General features: G+C 39.5%; 1 protein-coding gene across 1 annotated transcript in view; it reads left to right on the forward strand.

Annotated features, from left to right (window-relative positions):
• ADAMTS12 (ADAM metallopeptidase with thrombospondin type 1 motif 12) overlaps positions 1–21679 on the forward strand; it is a 161570-nt gene that overhangs the window by 110205 nt on the left and 29686 nt on the right. Inside the window, 4 exon segments of the mRNA XM_062600509.1 lie at positions 1911–2044; positions 10531–10651; positions 14807–15051; positions 16433–16574. Coding sequence (XP_062456493.1) covers positions 1911–2044; positions 10531–10651; positions 14807–15051; positions 16433–16574 — 642 coding nt within the window.

Below are 21679 nucleotides of genomic sequence, written 5' to 3' on the forward strand. Positions count from 1 at the left end.
TCTCTAACGCCTCTGCTGCCCTCTACAAAGGTGGAAAGCATTCTTCTGTCTTACTTGGGAGGCCACGAGTGCTTCATTATTTTCAGGTTCTTACCACCTTGACCATGAGAGAGGAAACACAACTGCCTGCCATTAAGGTTTAGGATTTCCTGGAGTGTTTCTTTTTTAATGTTCTTTTAGGTTCCAATCCTGCAAAAATAATGTTTATGTGAATGAGGTTATTGATTTTAAAACTTAGGCTGTGTAGGATTCAGTCCTTGAGTTGCAAGCAGTCTGGGGCAGGAGCTGCTGTGATTTTAGTACGCTGTATTCTATTGTACATCTGTTGGTGCTGTAAAAACAAAAGCAATGAAACTGAATTTCCCCCTTGAAAGGCAGAAGTCCTTTTATGCTAATGCAAAGAAACAAAATTGTATTTTTTAAAAACCCCAAGTTTTTTATTACTAGAAATGCCTCTGATTTTAAATGCAGTTCTTTTTATGACATGAGGAAGAGAAAAAAGGAAAAAGGAGAGGAAGGAAAGAGAAATTCATTAGCCAGGATACAGAAGATTTATAACAATTTTCCATTCCTCTGAGACCAGCAGAGGGGCATTTGTTGGCTCAGTCGGATGCAGGGTAAAATTATCACTCAGCAGAGGCACTTCTGCAGCACTCTGGAAGATTTTGTTAAAATGGCTTAATGAGCGTGTCTTCAAGTCCTCCTGGCTGGTTCCTTACAGTCACATCTGGAGCAGATTTAAGCCTTGCTTCAGCAAAGCATTTCAGCTGGCTGAACATGAATGAATTGCTCTAGCAGTTGGCTAAACTGGTATCTTGAAATAGATCAGAAAGATGAGACAGCTTCTCAGCTATCATCAGCTGCAACTATGACACTGGGTGATTTTTCTTTCAATTAGACAGCTCTGGCTTTGCTGGAGGGCTTCTTGGGGAATGGCATAGGGCCATAGATCATGTCTTCTTTTTGCTTTGACTCTGGTTTTAGTTCTAATGCTGCCTTCAGTTTATACAACTTATTTTTCAAATTCGAGCCCTGTGACACTCCCAAGTCTGAATTTCGAAGCTTCCTCTTGCCACAGGCCAGCATCTGTGGGGCAGGGCAGGTTTATGTTTAGCTCTTTACAATACATGTATAGGCTAGACTTAAGAGTGGTCCATTGTAGAGAACCTTGCTGTACTTGCAAATGCTTTTGCTCTACTTTTGCCTTCCCAGGTGCTTCCATGCACTTTCACCCAGGAACAGCCTAAATCTCTCAGGCCCACTAATATTAACTCTGATTTCATAAATTGCCAAGCAGAAAAAATAAATCACCATGTCTGAAGTGTTTGAAATAGGTTATTGAGTCCCATCAAGTAGCTGAAAATTAGCAATTCTGTGTTCTCTACTGACATACGAAAGATCAGAAGCAACTGCTTCACTGTTCACCAAGAGAGGCTTGCGGCACTGATCAGGACTTATAAATTATCTCTAAACCCACTCAGTCACAACTGACTTGTGCTTATCACTGTCCTTGGCAATCTCATCTTGAAATTTCTCCTTTTCCTTCATGGAGGGCAACTATTTTTGCTGTTTTCTTCTCCCTTCCACCACCCCAGCTGACTGTGTAGCCACTGCTGTTCCGGCTCACCCAGCTGAATGGTCACATTTCGGTGATAGAAGGCAAGGAGGTACAAAGATGCCAAACACCAGTTACTTCCTAGAGATACCCTAGAGACATTTATCACGTCTGTGCCATTCTATTAGCAATACTACTGTGGCTTTGTTACTTATTTCTAATCAGGCCGTTGCTGATAGAAACTACCAGGGAAAGTGAGCAGATGGTGCAATGAAGGTGTACTGTTACTCCCTGCATGTTACAGTCTGACCCTGTTGAAGTATTTTCTGAAAGAGTATCTTTGCTTTTCCTTCAGCTAACCCCTGTGAGCTCCACTGTCGCCCAGTAGATGGCCATTTTTCAGAGAAGATGCTTGATGCTGTCACCGATGGTACTCCATGCTTTGAAGGAAGCCACAGCCGAGATATCTGTATTAATGGCATGTGTAAGGTATTGGGTATGTTTGCATGTTTCTTTATTTACAATTTACTTTATAAACTTACGGGAAAATACTTAACATACTTCTTTGGAGCATTCAGCAAAAGGCACTCCCAGCTCCGTTTTATGTCATTTTTAATAGTCACAGAACAAAGTCATGGAAACAGCTTTTCTAAGTCATCATAAGAGCCTCCAACATTCTTTTTAATGAACCCATCTGCCTTGAGTGTCCATTTCTTTTGGTACCTTCAGGCTCCCCTTTTCTTCTTCCTTTATGTTAAAATACCAATTTAAGAAAAACTGCTTGTTTCTGATGAAGGTGTTTTCACCAAAGATTATTGCTTTAGGTGTCACCGCTGTGCAGTTTTACACATTATGTAGCAGTTCTGAAGTGGAACTTGTGGTAAGATCAGACACTTGCACTTGAAGACAATAAAAATTCTAGCAGTTTACATAAGTAAATTGAATAACGCTATGCAATGAGGAAATGGTTAATCACAAGGTATGTGTTTCAGTAATGTTCTGTTTATTGAGGAATAAATACAAGGTTCTCTGCATGTTAGTAGCAGATTTCCAGAATAATGTGCAGGACTTTGACATCTGAAGATGTATTCTGTAACTACAATGCCCACGGTCATAGTTCTACCTTTATTGAAATACTAATAAATCAAATGAACATTTTATTTGTAGGAGATGTGTTTACAACAACAACTTTTTTCCTTAAAAATTAGGAATTTGGATCTTATACCACTTGAAGCCTGATGGTTGTTTGGCTTTTAACATCTTAGGAATGAAAAGTAGGGCTTGATGTTTTGTAGAAATTATGTTAGCTTACAGTAGAGAGCTTGGTAATCCTATGTCATAAGCCAATGAATCATAGAAAAATGCGGCCAGAAGGGTTGCATTTCATTACAGAAACATGTACACTTTTGTCATTCTTCATAAATATTTATTTTACTTGGAGACTTCCAGTGATGGAAGTCCTACAGTTTCCTTAGGGAATTAGAATGCCCTCTTTGAAGGCTTTCTATTCTACTGGAATGCCTCAGAGAGCAGCAGTAAAAGATTTAAGCTTTTCTTGCACGAAGTGCATTCGTAACAGAGAGTTAAGGAAATCCTGTTCAAATTTACAATGAAGAGATTCCACTTGCTGAGAGCTAGGATGAGTCTCCCAACTGTGATGGGGAAAGAGCTGACTTGAACATCAGCAGTTTAGCCAGCTGGAAACCAGTGTCTAGTATATTGGAGCATGTAGTAAATGTTAAATACTGTTACAATGTTTTTTGCCTTCACTCAGAAAAGGCCAGGTGTTGAACTCAGAAGGCTGTCTTCATGATGTTTACTTTTATTTTTTGATTTCCAACACGTAGGAGTTTGGATCACTGTGACTAAGTTTTAGCTTTCATATGTTTTCTACATTTAGCCCTGTTTGTGACAATTCAAATTTATACCTATTTCAGAAGGAGCGAAATTTAACTGAACTGGTAGATCAGAGTTGAAAACAAAACCGGTTTTAATTGCAGTTTGTAGATACTAGAGATACTGTGTCATAAATAGGAGACTGAAACTTTTTTTAAAAAAAAATCCTCCAAAATACAGGTGCTGTCATAAGTACAGTTTTGTCAGCAATTTCACATGTGGAATACCACTTCCCATCCGACAAACAGATTTAATTTGAGTCAGAATCATGGCGTGAACAATATAACCATGCAACTGCCACAAACTAGATGAAATGGTGAATAGGTAGCCCAAATAGCTGACATTTCTGAAAGACACTGTGCTTTTATCTGAAATATGTACACAGCACAACACTTGAATGGAAGCTTTGTCTCTTTCAATATAATTCACTAGTATTTTTGTCCGGCTAGTTAAATACAATGCATACATTATGGGTCACAAACTTAGAAATGTGTTTAATGTAATTAGCCTGATACATCATTCTTGTACTCTTAACAGTAACATGCACTAATAATGTGAAAAAGGAGTTTGGAAAAATTAATGGCAGTGACTAATAAAGCTCAATTGAGGTTTTCAGGACTGTATCTCACAAAAGCACTTCACATTTGTTCCGAGTACTGAAATAATATTTCACTTGCCTGAAATTGAATTAAAAAAAATATGGTAAGGTGTTGTCTGTTAGACCTGCTGTCCGTATTGCTAGCATGTGTTTGGCTTGCAGAATAGCTCTTTAACAGTGAAGTTCAGAGTTTTCTATGTGGCTGTTTAAAAACAAGTCATGTAGACCCAGATTCAGTCAAGAATTTATTCTCCTAAATTCAGCTGATTTTAATGTGGTTTTGCAGATTGCAATGGTTTTGCTTAGAGCAACCAGGGAAATTGCTCTTATCTAGATGTCTAAATGTGGATTGAGATGCTTTATTTTAACTATATGAGGTCTATTGGTTGCTTTGCTAGCCACCTTGGCAAGGCCAAAATGTGCACCTTCAATTGGAAAGTAAGTATAGGCAGATAACACTGCTGATTCTCTTGGTCCTTGCAATTTGTACAATACATGGGGCCTAATTCTTCAGAAGTCCTGTCATATAATACAGCTGGGCCTTTGTCTTTCACACAGAGCAGGGTGTCTCTGAACACCAGTAATGCTGTTAGCCTGGTCAGGGCTGGAATCAGTAGCTGCACAGAGGAGTCATGATCCTTGTGCCTGTGGTTGCAATCACGTGTTGTTCCAGGTGGTGCTACCCAGGAGGCGAGAGGTGCTCTTAACCCTTTTATATATTTGCACCTAGCTGCTCAGCTTCCTTCAGATATCTTCTCAGACCCAGTCTTGCTGTGATGCCCAACTTAAACTACTTTGGAGTGAGTCAGGGAGATCTGTCTGTAATTTAATCTAAAATCTTCAAGAGATCATGATTAGTTTGCTGTTTAACCATGTTCCCCTGCATTCATCCTTTGCGTGTCATTTTTTTATTTGTTTATAAGATTTTTAAAGCACATAATCTCTCTTCCTATGTTTTAAATTGTATATCACAAGTGGACTCTGATTCTTACTGGAGCCTTTGGTTGTTCCCACAGTGTTAATTGGCAAGGATCTTGCCATGCTAGTTTGTATATTGAGGTGCAATGGAGGTATGACATTTTCAGGTTAAGGAATTTGGTTAAATATGAGTTACAGCATTCGTGAAAAGTGAAAGCTTGTGTAATGTATGCACTGGGAGTGTGTGGACATTGACCCAGCATCTCCCCTGTCTGTAACAGGCCTCCGACTCCCCATACAGAGTTTGAGGGCTCAACTGACCTTCAGTCTTGCAAAGTCGTGAGCTGTTCTCTGTGGTAATTCACAATTGTTACGTTGAGAGATTATTAATATTGTATTGGAAATTGCACTTCTGTGTGGTCCTAGGGAGGAAAGTGAGTTTTTTTTCTCTTGCTAAAAAGTAGACTGTGCATCTCATTTATCGTAGTAGCATAGCTATCTCTTAGTATTGCATCGATTTCCTTCTCCTACTGCTAGCCCAACTGCTTCAGCCCTTTCTCGATAAGTCATAAGAGAAACAGGCACATCAGGACACATTTCTCCCCTTTCAAGGCAATGTCATAGCCAACATGACAAAATCATGATTTCTTCATTTGGAGACGTGGCAAGGAAGACCTTAAAGTGTAATGCATCATTCTTGTAGTTTGGATATTCAGACAGTGCATCCTGGCAATGTCTTTCAGTGACAGCAAGGACTCTTTGTATCTGCTGCCCAACATCCAATCTGACACAAAAGTCTCCTTTTGTAAATGGCAAAAGAGTAGTTTCCTTTTAGTCACCAAGCGACAGGAAATAAATGGTTTCTTCTTTCTGCAGAAATGCAGTTGGGCAGTTCATGTCTGCTGTGTGATGGGAGCAATAATAAAAACTACTCTCAGGTATGTCAAAAAGGCCCTTGGTGAACTAGGCAATGACAAAGGCTGCATGGGATGATGCTGATTTTAATGGGCATGCCACGGGCTGCTGTAACACAGTATGGAGTGGTGGAGGGTGCATAAGGACATAGACGTGCATTAGGATCAGAGTCTAATTGCTGCTGCTTTTTTTTTCTTGTTTTAATAATCTGCATTTAGTCTCTAGGTCCACTTTCACGTGCAATTTGCCAGAAATTTTAGGCATGTTATTAAAAGCAGTTACAGAAACCATGGTTGGTTCGTATCTGGGATAGAAGAATGAGGAAGGCAACTAAAAGGAAGGAGGAAGAATCTAGAAATAAATCTAATGAATGACAAAAGTAATGTGATATTCACTGGAGCGGTGAGGTAAAGCAGGGCCTGGAAATTAAAGTTCATGTAAATGTATTTATAATGAATGACTGCTGGAGCTGTTTACTCTGACGCATGAAAATGTTTTACAGTTTGCAATAGTCATTAATAGTGTTGTAACATGACCTGTTGCCAAATACAGATGTCATTGCATCAGTGGCAGCAGGGAACAAAATGAAGGCTTTATGTACTGTGATCCGGTAAATTACCTGCTCTGCAGCGTTTGTCCAGATTGCCGCACTCATGGGAATCCCTGCACCAAACCATGGTGCATGTGGAGAGGCGAGTGGTGATATACAATGAAATATAAATACTGTTTCAGATGTCAGAGGAAAACCAGTAGTAGTTGTAACTGGAAGGGACAAAGGGATTCCTTTCATGTCACAGTGGTCTCATATTTTGGTGATACAAGTGCGTTGCCAAAGGAAATGCAGAAGAACGTGAGGAAGCTGTAATTTGACTCTGAGTTTATACACAATACAGCCCATGTAGAGACACTGCTGACTGACTCTTCGTAGAATAGAAAATAAACTTAACGTGCAGGACTCCCCAAACCATCAAGAGCCTAGTTCTTGCTCTGGTCTAATGATAAGCCTGATAACGCTGACTTTACTAACAATTTATAGACACTTAACTAATGTGCTGATAGTACAGTAAATATAGTGCAGAATGCCTCTCTATTTTTAAAGAAAATGGCTACGTACCTACCTATTTACATGCTGAGGCAGTGCTAAGAATGAGCTACAGTGCATCCTTGACTCACAGGTGAAGAGTCAAATCTGAACTCCTGGCAAGATAACAGATCATCCTGCTCTTATCACAGTGCTATCCAAGTACTTGAAGTACTTCATTAAATCCATCCTTAATAGAATAGCTACATGCTTGGAGGCAAAATGTAGTCATGAACCTACTTAGCAAGTGCTTATCTCTGTAACATTCTGCACTGCTCATAAACCTAGTCCCTTGGTACTGAGGAATGCCTGTGTGAAAGACATAGTAGCAGTGAGAAAGTTATTTTCCCTTTTTTGAAAGTGGCCTTCTATAAAGAAAGAAGGAAACTGAGGATGCTGCAGAACTTTTTGGCACAGGTTTGGTTTACCGTAGCAGATATCAAAGATACTGGTGAGGTGTTGGCATTAAGTGATACATGAGTCTTTTTGAAATACTCTGCAAAATGCAAGTGACATGGTTTAACACGGTTATTAACTTGAGGCCTTCTCCTGTTTCCATTTTTGCATCTTCTGTAGCTGTTCTTTGTATCACTGGTACACAGAGGAAGAGTTTAGGTGTTTCTTGCACTTAAAAGGTCAGCAAAATATTAGAATATGAAGGATACATTATGCCTAAATTAGTCTAATGGATGCATTTTCCTGTCAGAAGCTCACAGAACATTATGGTAGTTGTGCTGAAGGTGAAATAAGATCAGAGTAAAAGAGGGATAGCTAGAGTTTCATACTATAGGAGGGTGTTAGAGAAGTTAGCAGGTATTGGACTTAGAAGTTAATTTTGAGAAAAATCAGCAGAGAAAAACTGCAAATACCACATCTGTGGCTATTCATTTACATCTCAGGTAGTGCATGGCTGAAGGCTTCCAGATATCTTATATACTGTTAACTTCCATTAAGTGCTGGACAGTAGGTTGCATTCTGCAGCTTTAGCCCAATGTGAGGGTGGCACAGAGCATCTTGGAGCTGTACTGCTAGAAGCCCCCTTGCTAAAAGTGAAGGTGCAATCTATTGGGTGCAGGCAGAGTCCTAGCTGTAACATGGGTTGGAAAGGAGTGTCTCAAGGGCTTGTGCAAGCGGCAGTATTCGTACACTAGCCGGAGAGTCCAGGCAGGACTGTGCTGTGAGGCAACCCTCCTAAAATCACTTCCTGGAGCATGAACCGGCACTTTCCTTCAGTGGACGTGGGTCCACAAAAGACTTGCCCAGAATTGCCTCTGTCCTCTCTGAGCTAAACATGATGTTATTTTCCTAGCAAATACTCAGTCAACCAAGAAATGTAACATGTATGGGATTGAAACTTTTCAGTAATTCGTATCAAAATTTGAAAGTAGGTTCAGTCCAAAGAAAAAGATAGAAAGAGAAAGGAGGGGACAGAGAAGGGAGAGGGTCAGAAAACCTGACACATTTTATTGTGCGTTTTTGAAAACAAAGCATTTTGATACCTCTCCTAAAAATTTACTCTGAATTGTGGGGAAAACAGTTTTAAAAGGTTAAATGATTCCCAAAAGGCAACATTCAAGGAGGAAGAAAGCAGACAGCATAATTTGGTTAAACATTCTTATAGTCATGACTTCACATTCCTCAAATAGAAAGAAAAAAATCAATATATCCTGTTTTCTTGCATGAAGAGAAGACTGGAAAATTAAGTTCCAGGAGAATCAAGACAAACTTTGTAGCACGCTCCTTGGTTGACCACATTGCCCTGTGTTCATTCGCTGCGTGACGATGTGCTGTGGATGAAGCTAAGAATAACAAAAATGAAACAATGCAAAATGATACTCAGCTGGAGATTCAGTTAGCTGAGAGCCCCAGCCAGCTCCTCTGTAATGATGATGGGCTCTGGTACAAACCACTATTAATGTATTTTAAACTTTGTTAATATTTGATTGTGACAACAGTAGTTAAAACATATCGTTTAAGTAACTTCATGATATCAAGGAGCTCAAGTGCACCATTATGTAGTTTAGGTGGCAGTACTCGCTCTCTTTGAAAAGCAGTTGTCTATAAAAAACAGAAATGCAAAGTTTAACAGAGTGTAGTACACTTCAGCTTTTGTTTTGTACTATAACCTTTTCTAAGTTTTCAAATACAGCTTTTTAAAAATCACTTTAAATGAACTGAATATATTTTAGAATCCTTTCCCTGGTGTGTTTTTAAAGAATTATCTTAGCGTGAAGCCTCTAGGGAGGTTTGGGGAATGATGCTCTGCCTGCAGCTGAGCTCTGACTGTGTCAAGAAAGAGATGCTGCAGGAAGCTCTGAAGCCTTGCTGTGCCTCACCACCAGCAGATTTAGATGATGAAAGGTTTTTCTACTTTATATGCTGCCAGGGACCAAACCCTGGTGCACATTTGACTGAGTGCTGGCTCTGCCATCTTACGCCCCCACTTCTCTGTCTAGAACATGTGCTACTTAGACTGAGTAAGGCCAACAGGTAGGGTTGTTGTCTGAGTACAACAAATGGATATAGAAGTCAATGTATGTTAAATTGTTTTCATTCCATGTTCTAAAAATTAAACTTCTTAATTTTTAAACTTCGAAAACCTTGCCAGTTTTTAAATAGAAGCAAAAAAGACACAAAAACAAAACAAAGATTTTGTTCAAATTTAAAGGAGGTACAGTGCACACAGTTTTGGGGTTTGGCAAGGAAAAAAGTTTTGTCATGCCTCAAAGTGAATGAATTTCTCTATCTCCCTGTAGCAAGCATGAACTGAAAAATAAGCTTTTACCAGAACTTTGGCATGTTTCCTGGTGTTGATGAGCTGGAGAAGCAGACCTTGTGGGTATAAAACCTCATGCCTGTTCGAGAGTTTCTCTTTGCCAGGAGGTTTCTCTGTGGCTGTTGGTCCCACACTGGCTGTTTGACACAAAAAGCCAACATAGAGATCAGACAGTGATCTGTCCTTTCTTGAGTTTTCTGTGGCTTTAGCTGTGTACAGCTGTATAAAATCAGCATGTTCAATGACTCAGTCCCTGGCATGTACTCCCTGCCCTAGGTACCGGCACTAATACAGGTCCAAAACATCCATTCCTGTGCAGAGCAGTGTTTTAGAGCTGTTGGAAGATAGCCTGGAACTGTGAAATATTTGCAAGGATTTAAAATACTGGAGTTTCCCTGAGGCACTGGTGAGAGTCACTGTTTCTGTTAGGGCACTGTATTCCCAGGAAGCCACGGTTGCTTCTGCATCATAAGAAAGCAGGGAAAAATCCTGGATGCATTGGCCAGTTTAAGCCATTTGTGAGGCACATTTTCATCTCGGGTAACAGTGTCTGGTCACTACTGCAAGTTTCATGATATGGTGTGGTTTTTTAATTTCATATAATACATGTGAATTTGAGATAGATATGACAAAGTCTTCTGTTAGTTTCTGTGTATAGGATGTGCACTATTCCATGAAATTAATTCTCCCCCTTCTTGGAAGAGCAGGGTACACTGAAGGCAGTGAGATGTGAGTTTTGGAGTGTTTCATTGTGGAGGCCACGTTTATGCTGAAACTGTTTTTCTTTCTAGACTGTTGGCTGCGATTATGAGATAAATTCCAATGCAACTGAAGACCAATGTGGAGTTTGCCTGGGAGATGGCTCTGCTTGTCATACAGTGAAGATGACGTTTAATCAAAGTGAAGGATTTGGTAAAAGGAGTTCTTTTTTTAAAAATTCTTCCATTGCTGAAATCATTTTTCTCCATAAAAAGGCTTGAGAAGCTTTTCTCATTGCAAACTAAGCAACAGTGCAGACTATCAGTCTGAATATCAAATGAATGCTTCGTAGTGAATCATGTTTGAACTAGAAAAGATCGGTTCACCTTGTCTAATAAAAATGCTGTTAGAGACCAGCAGGTCCCTATGTAATTTATGCAGATAATAATAAAACCTAAAATAGCAAGTGCATTTACAAAATGAATGTAATTTACCACAACGGAAAAAACTAAATATCCAGGCAGTGTAAAGCACCAAGGAAACGCTGGAAGTGACTGGCTTTGGGATTAATTTCGAAGAGTCGTATCTGTCTGATACAAACAGCTCCGCTGCAACACAGTCACTTCCCCATGCAGAAAACTCTTTTCAGTTGTCCCGTGTGACAGAACAAGAGGCAATGGGCAGAAATTGAACCACAGGAAGTTCCACCTGAATGTGAGGGGGAATTTCTTCACTGTGAGAGTGACAGAGCCCTGGCACAGGTTGACCAGAGAGGTTGTGGAGTCTCCTTCTCTGGAGATATTCAAGGCCCACCTGGATGCCACGCTGTCTAACATGCTCTAGGTGACCCTTCTTGAGCAGGGAGGTTGGCCTAGATGATCTCCAGAGGTCCCTTCCAACCTTACGGATTCTATGATTCTATGAACTGGGCCCATGTGATTGCTGTATGGGTTTCTACAGGATGTCTTTGGAGTGGAAGGGGAGAAAAGTAACCAGGAGAAAAAGATAGTAGTCTTCTTCTCTGGAAATGCTCAAAATCTACCTGGATATGATCCTGTCTAACATGCTCTAGCTGCCCGTGCTTGAGCAGGGAGGTTGAACTAGATGATTTCCAGAGGTCTCTTCCAACCTCAACCATTCTGTGATTCTGTAGCTCCCTACAGGGTTAACGTGGTCTGAACCAGTGCTGGGAGAACTGAGCTTTTTTTTTTTTAGCTGATGGCAGCAAGCCACTTAGGTTGTAAGGTGGCTATGGGATGTATCTGTTTAAAGAGTCTAGAACAGGGTGTGGGAAACTAAAACTGAGTGAGAACGTGACAGTGAGTTGGAAGAGAAGGCTGGGATGAGCAGCTCTGAGTGGGGATGCAGGACAGGAAGGGAGAAGTGAGGTGATGGGGCTCTAGAGAGCCTGCTTGGAGCGAGGCCTGGCTGGAGCCAGAGACTGGCAGGCAAATGAGAAGCCTAAAGAGCAGTGATTGCTACCATGTTAGTGAAATAGGGAGAATGCTGTGAGGATATGGCTTTGACTAGCTTTTGTTTTTCATTGTTTTTTCATAAAAGAATTCTGATTTGCACAAATATGGTATGTACTAATAAGTTAGAACTGGTTTGATAATCGGATTTGCCAAAGTTTGCAGGGAAAACATTTACAGTAGTTTAGTTTTTTTCTGTCCTGTAAACTTAGGTTCGCTTTTTAAATTTTATTTTATTTTTATTGCACCTGTATCCCACAGGTGAACTTTGAAGGCACCTACAACTATGCTGTAGGCAAGCTGTAGATGTGTGAAGGCCTCTCCCTCAGTAATCCCCTACCCTCTGATCTCTTGCTCCTGCTAGCCTAAACCTCACTCTACCTCTGACTGTGTTTGGGTTTTCCAAGGATGCAGATGATCTGAAATTTTTTTTCAAAGAAATGTATTTCTCAAAGGGTCCAGGCTAACTGAAGCAGTTATACTTGGGAGGATAAAATGACACCTATTTTATTTAAATTCATACTGTATTTTATCTTCACTTTGTTTTTCTTGCCGCAGGATTCAATAAGCCTCACTGACAGAAACCACTGAGGGGGTCTTTGAGTGTTAAGTAAAATTATTTCATTGCTGTGTTTAGATTCAATAAAGAATGGATTGCTTCTGCAGACTCTTTCACTCTTGCAGAAATTGATTCCATTGCAGAAGAAATGAGGAAAAGTGTCAGGAAAGGTGGGCTGTGGGCTGTTAAGCTTTTAAGACAACATATGGTTTGCACTGATGTTCTACAGGTAGTAAAGTGGGGAATAGGATTTTTTTTTTTTTTTTTTGTTCAAACAATCTGGCTACTTTTTGTCTCTGACTGACAAGTACTGTGAAGTTCTGGCTTACAACTCAAATTTATGGCAGAATGGCTACTAAGTGGTTCACGTAAGCATAAAGACTTCAGGCTCATGAATTCAGAATTAACAAAACTGGACCAGAGCACAAGGTACGTGCTGCCAGTCACTGGGAACGCAATTTTGAAGAGGACTGTCTGTGGTTAATAGCACTGAGAAATACAAAAGCAAAGCTAGTATATTTTGATCTAAAGCTCAGCCCAGCAGGGCTTTTCGTGGTTCTGTGCTGTAGCAGTGGTCCAGAGGCTCCCAGAACAGCTGCAGGAGTGAATATTTCATCTGTGTAATGGTTTCCATTAGTGTTTTATGGTGGAAATCGAATCAGATTTGCACAGATGGTCTCAACTATTAACAATAATGCTAGCAAGTACCCAGTCCACACTTCAGTTGCGGTAGGGTTGTAAATACAACTAAACACAACTAAACTACAACTAAATGCATGCATTTGTTCTTCATATTGCATTCTCAGTATATGGAAACCAGTGTGAGATTCTAGGAAAACAGGAGATAATATAGTTAATCAAAAAAAGAGAGGACTATGATACACAGACTGCATGGAAGAATCTATCACCAGACATTTAAAATACATCTAAAATCAGGTTTATGAGCAACAGCAAGTGATTCAGACAAAAATAATTGTGCAAAAACGTGACAGGACACAGACTTTTGTGTTCTAACAGAAAGAAAATTGTATTTTATTGTTGTTATACTTGTGTTTTGAGCAGTTGTTACTCTAATTACATCCAAAAAAATAACTGAAAAGGGGCACCAAGGCTGCAAAGCCAAGCTCTCAGGAAGTGACACAACTGAAATTTTCTATGCTGTTTTAATTTGATGCATTTGTGAGCATGCCTTGTAATCAAATCTCTAGTTACATTATCACACACTGTGTTTAATACGCTTCCACTGCAGCTGAAAGAGTAGAGTATTTTGGAGAATCATTAGACCTTCTCTCTGGTTTCTTGTAATAGAAGTTATTCAGTAATCTTACAAATTTTGTTATCCTTTTACTTATGAAAGACTTAAAATTTGGAAGCTTGCAAAAGATGGCAACCAGAAGACTCTCTCGGTTGAACATTATGACAGGAAAAATATATGGAATTTAATTACAAGGGGCCAAGGTAGACAGATCCTTTTTTTTTTTTTTTTTTTTATGTAAGCAATATGTGATGTCAAAATCAGTGTTTATCACCTCAGAAAATTGCTGCAAGAACAACTAAAATGTAAAAGGCTATGTGGATACCGCTCTTTACTCCAGTAAATTGTTCTAACAGGTTATGGAAGATACTGAAGATCATGTAATGTGCCCGGTGCTGTTTGTCTCACTCACATGTGTGTGTAGTCAAAGGTGATAATTTACACAGGAAGGTCAACAGGATGTAGTTCTCAGAATTTAATTCATAACCTCAGCCATGTGGGGTAAGAACTGAGGCACCACACTCACACCTAGTAGCCAGTCTTGAAATGCACCAGGATGAGTTTTAGCTCTCACTCCAGAGCTCCTGCTTGTAGAGCTGTCATCCATCCAACTTCTAAAGCCCAGCCAGGAGCAATAGCAAGAGCAAGAAAGCTATTTTAGTTTCTGGTAAAACTTGTATGTGAACTTTCTATTTTTACAGTTTTCATTAAGTAGCAATAGCAGTTCCCTGTAAGCTGAGAAGCACTGAGCTTCATGTCATGTTGCCCGTTACACAAACAAAACTGTGATAAATGCTCTGGTTTCATTCTTAAAACACATACCAATAATCTCATCTCCTTTTATAGATAACTTTGTGCATGAAGAGCTATTGAACTTCCTTATGAAACTCAGTAGTTTATATCTGTTCAACTATTCTTAGTAATATGAGGCATTTGAGTGGCTTTTAGTTTGCAGTAGCAAGTCTATAGATGGGAAACAGAGAGAAGTTAAATGACTTAAGAGAAGGGATATGAAATTATAAATAAGTAACGTGCAATGACTTTTTTGTTATTCATTTCCATGAACCTTTGTTGTCCCTTAGGATATGTTGATATTGGGCTAATTCCAAAAGGTGCAAGAGGTATCAGAGTCACAGAAGTGGCAGAAGCAGGAAACTTCCTTGCTGTTCGAAGTGAAGACCCAGAAAAATATTACCTGAATGGAGGTTTTATCATCCAATGGAATGGTGAATACAAAGTGGCAGGAACGATATTTCAGTATGACAGAGCAGGTGATCTGGAAAATCTGACTGCTCCAGGACCCACCAATGAATCAGTATGGATACAGGTAAATAGGAAACCTCTGGCAGAACTTACTGAGTTTAGATGGCAGCAGAATGCACTGGGGTATCTGAAAATGAGGCTGGAAAAATGTGTGTTTTGATGTAAGCCGCTTTTAACAGTCTTGCAAAATTCAGTTGAGGTAGTTTGTAGAGAAAGAAGTCCCTTGCTTGAGAGGGCAATTCACCCTATCTGAAAATCACTGTTGGGTGTCATAGTTTCATGATCATTAAAAACTATTATGATCTAGCAGTGCCCCATGGAGTAATGATTTTATGCCTCTGGTTGGTCAGGCCTTTGCCCAGGCTTCCCTGTCTCTTGTGCCAGCCTAGACCGGCACATGTGGCTGTGATGTGCACTGCACCCAAATGAAAAGTAACCCTTTGTCACACAAAAGAAGCCGATGTCAAACAGCAGTGACGGCTAGGGAAAGGTGACACTAGAGCCAGCTTATGCTGAGCATGAAACACAGCAAATAGCTTATATGAAATGGATCCACTTAGCATCCACTGACTAACATTGCTGCCTTTTTCTAATGTTGCTTTATCAATTCTAACTTAAGCATAACCAGCTTCTGTAAATTCTTTTGGAAATGTTTTTAAAATGCCCTTTTTTTTTTAACATATATATACCTAAATGTATCTTTCCTGATTTGTGTCCCTGCGTATCCAGTGAACACTTAAAATCAGTATTAAAAGTGTGAGGGGGGCCACTCTCACACTTTGAATGTCTGGAGAGAAGGTGCATCTATGGGTGGGTGCTCCGCCTTCACTGTCAGGAACAAAGTCAAGGAAATAATCAGGAGGAAGAGAAGTTCATTACTTCACTGTTTTATCCCTTGAAGATGTTCTCCTTTTCTCCCTGTCATCAGCCAATGGTAAATTTCTTGAGGAGTCTTAACAATTAAAATTTTCCTTCTGAATGACATAAACACTGAAAAAATAATAGTAAAGCATATCTGAGGAAAGTGTGTTATTTGCTGATCTACTGGATATTTTGTAACAGCTATTTCATGTGGGTAGGGAAATTACCATTTATAATGAGGATAGGCAGTAGCTCTTAATCAAGGGCACTTCTGGCAGTCTTGGATGGACTTTGCATTATCTTTTCTTACAGTCAATAGGATACCAATTATGGTGACCTCGTTCCTCCCAGCTGTGCTTGCAGAAGTGCATGGCGAAAAACTGTGTCTTAGAGAGATAAGCATTTGCACCACTGCCAACACACAAATTAAAGTCTGTCAGTCTTCATTTCTGAACTGGTGGTAGGCTCCAAAACAGGAGAGCTGTTTTAGAAATTGCTAATTCTTCTGCTTTCACACTTTAAGAGCTTTGGATCAGTAAATTATTGTAGTCCTAAGTCATTAAATAAACTGTTCTTTTTTCCAGCTGCTTTTTCAGGAGACTAACCCTGGAGTCATGTATGAATATACTGTACGTAAAGAAGAAAGCCATGAGAATGAGATTGGCGAGCCAGAGTATTTTTGGCAGTACGGAGATTGGACAGCCTGCAGTGTTACATGTGGAAAAGGTTAATTCCTCGCTTCTTTTTTCTCTTACTGTTTGTCTTCGTTACTGGCAAGTTTCATCTTTACTTTAAATTAGCCTGGCAGCATTCTGTTTCTCAGAGAGGTAAGGTTCTTTAATCTGCGTTCTGTGGGAAAGCAGATCAAGTGGTTATAGTAACATATATTGGCTTTAAAATAAAGTAAGTTTTTTGATGGTTTAAGGCAACTACATTTCTGTAACACTTGCCCTGAAATTCACAACTTTGAACCTAAATGAAACTATTTTTCTTCTCTTTATAATTTGTTGCTAGTACTGTTTGCACTAATTCCCTCCCAGGAACAGTTAACAGCCTACTAATTTCTCTAACGAATCTTTCCAACATATTAACTACAAAAAAACCCCAAACTTATTTTCTGTATCATCTTAATAAGCAACAGAGCCTTTTGTGCACTTCTCAATAAATAGTTGATTTAAGTTAGTCTTGAGCATTTGTACTTTTTTACCACCCTAAATACAATGGCTGGAGAACAGTTTTACTTGTATCGTAGTTCCATGCTGCATATTAAACCAAGAGTAGAATGACAACCTGTAAGAGATCTAAAAATGGGTCTGGACGTTTGCCTTTAGTAACACACAATAAAAACATTAGAAAGACAGCTTTTTAAGAAACAGATCAATGAGATGAAGTTAATATTAGGAGTAAGCCAACACAATAATGATAAAAGGACTAAAGAAGTTTTCTTTTTGTATGAGGAAAGTTTTTTTTAAAACATTCTTTGTAGGAGTTTTTTAATAAAAGAACAAGATTGCATGTGTAAGGAAGTCTGCATAGGGGGCAGGAGATTGCAACATTTTGTGATTTATCAGATTGGATTCTGATGTTGTTTGTGATCTGAATTAGTTACTGAGTTTGACTGGACAGGAGAAAAGTCCTGGAGATTAGATGGGAACCTTATTCATTGAGACGTGTGTGTAAATCATGCAAAGTAATAGAATATTTGTATTACAACCAGGGGAGAAATGACAAGAAATGGGCCTTTTTTCTTTATAATGCTATGGTTTTATAAGTGTTTTTTGGTAATTATTGCTTTAACTACTTTCCAGAAGAAAAGAAAAAGACAATCAAACATTGTAACAGATCAAGTTGACAATGAACTCTAAAATAGTATAGTACTAATGGTTACATGAGTAACAATATTAAAGTCTTGCCTATCAGGAAATGTATTTTCACTATAAGAACGTATTTTCAGTGGTTTGAACAAAGGCCGTTGTATGGTCTTAATTTTAAAAAATTAAAAGTATAGTTTTAGAATAGTGTAAATTACTCCACCCCAATTAAATGCTTATGTGTATGTGTGTATGTGTTTTCTGGAGAAAAGTCTCAGCACAAAATGCTGTATGCTTCCTGGTTAGCAGAAAAAATCCATCTAAGTACATTCCAAAACAAAAAAAAAGTACTGTGCTTAATGGCACACTGTAAGTTTTGACTCTGTTACTTTGTTGTGGATAATGTTCAATTTAACGATTGGCATGATAACAAAAATAGGAAAAAAAGTATTATTAGACTGCTTGTTTTGTTTTCTTTGACATTAGCTGCACTTTTCCCAGAAGTGTTTCTCATTAATAAAATTAGAAGAGCACAGAAACCTTCTCAGGTCTTCGTATGCCTTCGTGGGCAGGAGGCAAAGAGTGGACAGAAACTTTGCTTTCTTTCCCTTTAAATACATATATTTGCAAAAGTAACTGTGCAGGCATTAAGGAGGGTGTAATCTATGTTGAAGACAGGGTTTTTTGTCACTTACTCCTGACCCAGAAAAAAGGGTAACAGTAGCATAGAGCTTCATGTATCACTTGAACCAGGGGTGCTCTGATGTTGCGCAGTTTTACACAGGCACCGGATGCCTATTCTGGCAGTGCTCCAGCCTGTCTGAAAGGGGGACAGATGTGCTGTTGCCATGTTAGCTCAGCTCTGAATTAGAGCTAGCCGGCCCTACTAAGCTCTGCACCAGTGCCCTAGTACAGCTGGCTTAGAGCTGGCTGAGCAGAGCACGGGCATCAGTAGGGTACCCGGGAGCTCTGCTACCTAGAAAGCAGAGAATAGCAGTGGAGAAGGGGTATTTGGGAAATGTCAGTTCTCCATCAGCAGAGAAATTTGGAAACTCTAAAGCCTTGCTACATTTAGCAAGAAACAGGTGTTGTAGTAGCTGTTGACCTGGAACTGGGACGTCCCCAGGCGGTTGCATGTTACTGTGATTTGATCCCCCCAAGTTCAGTTCAGGACCAGGAGGCAGAACAAAGGCAAAAATGAATGTTCCCAAGCAGCATTAAGCAACAGAGCTCTCCCACTTCTGCAGAACTTCCTTCTTGGTTTAGAGATTGTACGTTCCGATAAAATTAATCATCTTTACATTCAGAATTTAATGCCATTAGCAGTAACAGACCTGTTGTGCCAAATCACAAGCATTTGAAGATTTTTGAAAGGTCTCTAAGATAAAGTGTACTGAAGCTGGCAAGAACATTATCTTCTCCTATCAGTGTGCTACACAAGAAGTCTTACTGAGAGCAAGCCCAGAATGAGAGTCAAGGATATTAGAAAAGTTGCATTAGTTTAGACTAAATGCGGTAGTAAAATAACCTTCAAGGACTTCTCTAGTCCTTGTTTGGTAAATAATAAACTAGTAGTTCGTCAGGATAGAAAGGAGGGCCCAGAAAGGTGAACTTCTGAACTAACTTTGAGGGGCGTACCCGGTAGTCCATACCTACAGAGATTTCTTCTCTTGGCAGAGTAGGACCAGTCTGAAGACTCAGCACAGGGCCCCTAATCACAATTGATCGATCTGGTAGTAGTAAATGCAAGGGCACTTCTGCCTTTCATAGCCAGAGGCGTCAGGACAGTGCAGACAAATGCTTTCTGGAGCCATGAGAGTGAAGCTGAATTAGGGAGTGATTAGATGGGACTACGGATATTGGCTGGGCTGATCTAGATAAGTCTCATCTATCCTAGGTGAAAAATACAGTTTTAACCACATGATACAACTACATAACCAAGAGAAATGTACTTGGGAAGATGTCTTTACAGAATGAGGCCATCCCTTCTCAGATTTACCCCAAGGCAGCTCCTTCCAGACATTTTTAAAAAGCCTTGGCTTCAAGGTAACATCACCTGCATAGCTGTGCCCTGGCTCATACCCTTCTCCAACTGCTTTACAACCCAGAAAAAGAAGCTGCATTTTTCATGATATGCTAATGTTTTCCGTTGTCCTCTTCATGTGCTCCTGTTTTGTGTAGTCTCAAAGAGAGTGGCTCTGGTCAGTCTTCAGTAACATCATTTAAGAAGGACAAAATTTGTCTGAAAAATCAACATATTCTTTAGCAGACAATACTGCATTGAAGAAGAAGTAAAACTTGGTGCAAATAGATTTGAGTGGCATTGAACGTAACAGTAAGCATAACACAGCTGCAACTAAGAGAGAATTTTAGGTAGCTTGCAAAAATTTATTTCTCCATAGATAAGACCAGTAACTGGGGGGTTAAATGGTGTGTGCCCTTTTAATCCTTTATAGCACTTACCAAATAGCAATTTTGCTGTTTTGCAACATTACCTCCAGGTGTTTCTGAACTGAAATGTAGTCTTAAACTTGTAGCTTTGATTTTAAAAAATAAAGGTCAATGTGTTTTCCTTCAAAATTACGCATCTAAGTTTTAAAACCACAAGAATGTCAAGGCTAGCTCTTGTATTGTGTATGTAATTTGTGCATGCAGTGAAATTAATTTGTTCATTGAAATGCCAAAGTGCTGTTCTTACAAGGTAGCACAACTGTGACAATTACATGATCAAATTAGGTGTACAATCGAACATGCTCTTCCGCGTATACATTTTGTACATCTGCTGTGGAAGTGTAGGACCTTCAGCTGTTTTGTTCTCAGCTCTAATTTTGCTGAAACAGAGGGCTGTTCTGCCCACAGATTACTAATCTGTGTCTCAAAAACCCTCCACAGCCAACTTTCTGTATTGCACTCGCAAGGGATTGCGAGTCCTACGGGAAGGGAGGCTGTGATGGCTGGTGGTACCTGCATCACAGCGAGCGACAGAAGGGAACAGGCATGTTCCCGCTCCAGGAGACAAAGCAAGAGGTTTGCCACTGGCATCGGAGCACCGGACAAGGTGCGACTGAACACAACCAGCACCTTCACGTGTGCCCACCACAAACCGTGGTCAATATGGACTAATTAGCAAGTGGTCAGAGAGAAATACCGAAGGTGAAGAAGGCCAGTACGTCTTTCAGAGCCCTTTAGGAAGAGTGTTAAAAACTCATTAAAACTGAGATCTTTAAGCATATTTGCAATTTTTAATCTGTGACTTAATCAGGATCTTATGTACTATTGAGTTGTGTAAGTGTGTGAATGTTTGATGAAGGGGTCAGTGTCAGATGACTAGTTTTCTACTTCTGCAATATTTTCTAGTTCAATGAGCTCAAGATTAGAAACCCAACTGTATTTTGTTACTCCCTTTATGAACATATTTTTATCAGTTTATGCATATATAAATATATGTACACATAAAGAATTCCTTCCAACTTCTGAAGTGAACTGTACACAATCATGATGAAAAAACTATGCTTTTATCAGTGCTTTTAGCATTTATGCCCATCCCAGAACTTTACAGATTTTGTAATTACAGTATGAATTCACTTACAAACGCTATAGGTCTTAAGACTAAGAGCTGAATAAATTAGCTTACTGATGCCAGTGAACAGCAAATGATTTATGAGAATGTACATCCTCTAAACAAGACTTCTGCAAAGGTTCATAGCCATTTTAAAGTGAATTACAGCAGCTGAAATGATGCTCATAAAAGGTTCATAGCAGTTTTAAAGTGAATTACAGCTGCTGAAATGACACTCAGAAAATTATCAGAGTGAAAGAATTCTTCTCTGGCTTATTTGCATTTGTAACAGCAACATATTACAATTCTGAAAGGGATGCAAACATATTTTTCCATGAACTTCCTTGTTTACCTCTAGCAGGAAGATTGCTTACTATTCCAGACAGATTTTCAAAGTGTGAAACAGCACGCAGCTCTGAGGGAGTCCGGCACTGAAGCAGAAAGTCAGAGCTGGCGAGGGC

Source organism: Rhea pennata, chromosome Z (assembly GCF_028389875.1).
Source record: "Rhea pennata isolate bPtePen1 chromosome Z, bPtePen1.pri, whole genome shotgun sequence".
In the NCBI taxonomy this organism is placed as follows: domain Eukaryota; kingdom Metazoa; phylum Chordata; class Aves; order Rheiformes; family Rheidae; genus Rhea; species Rhea pennata.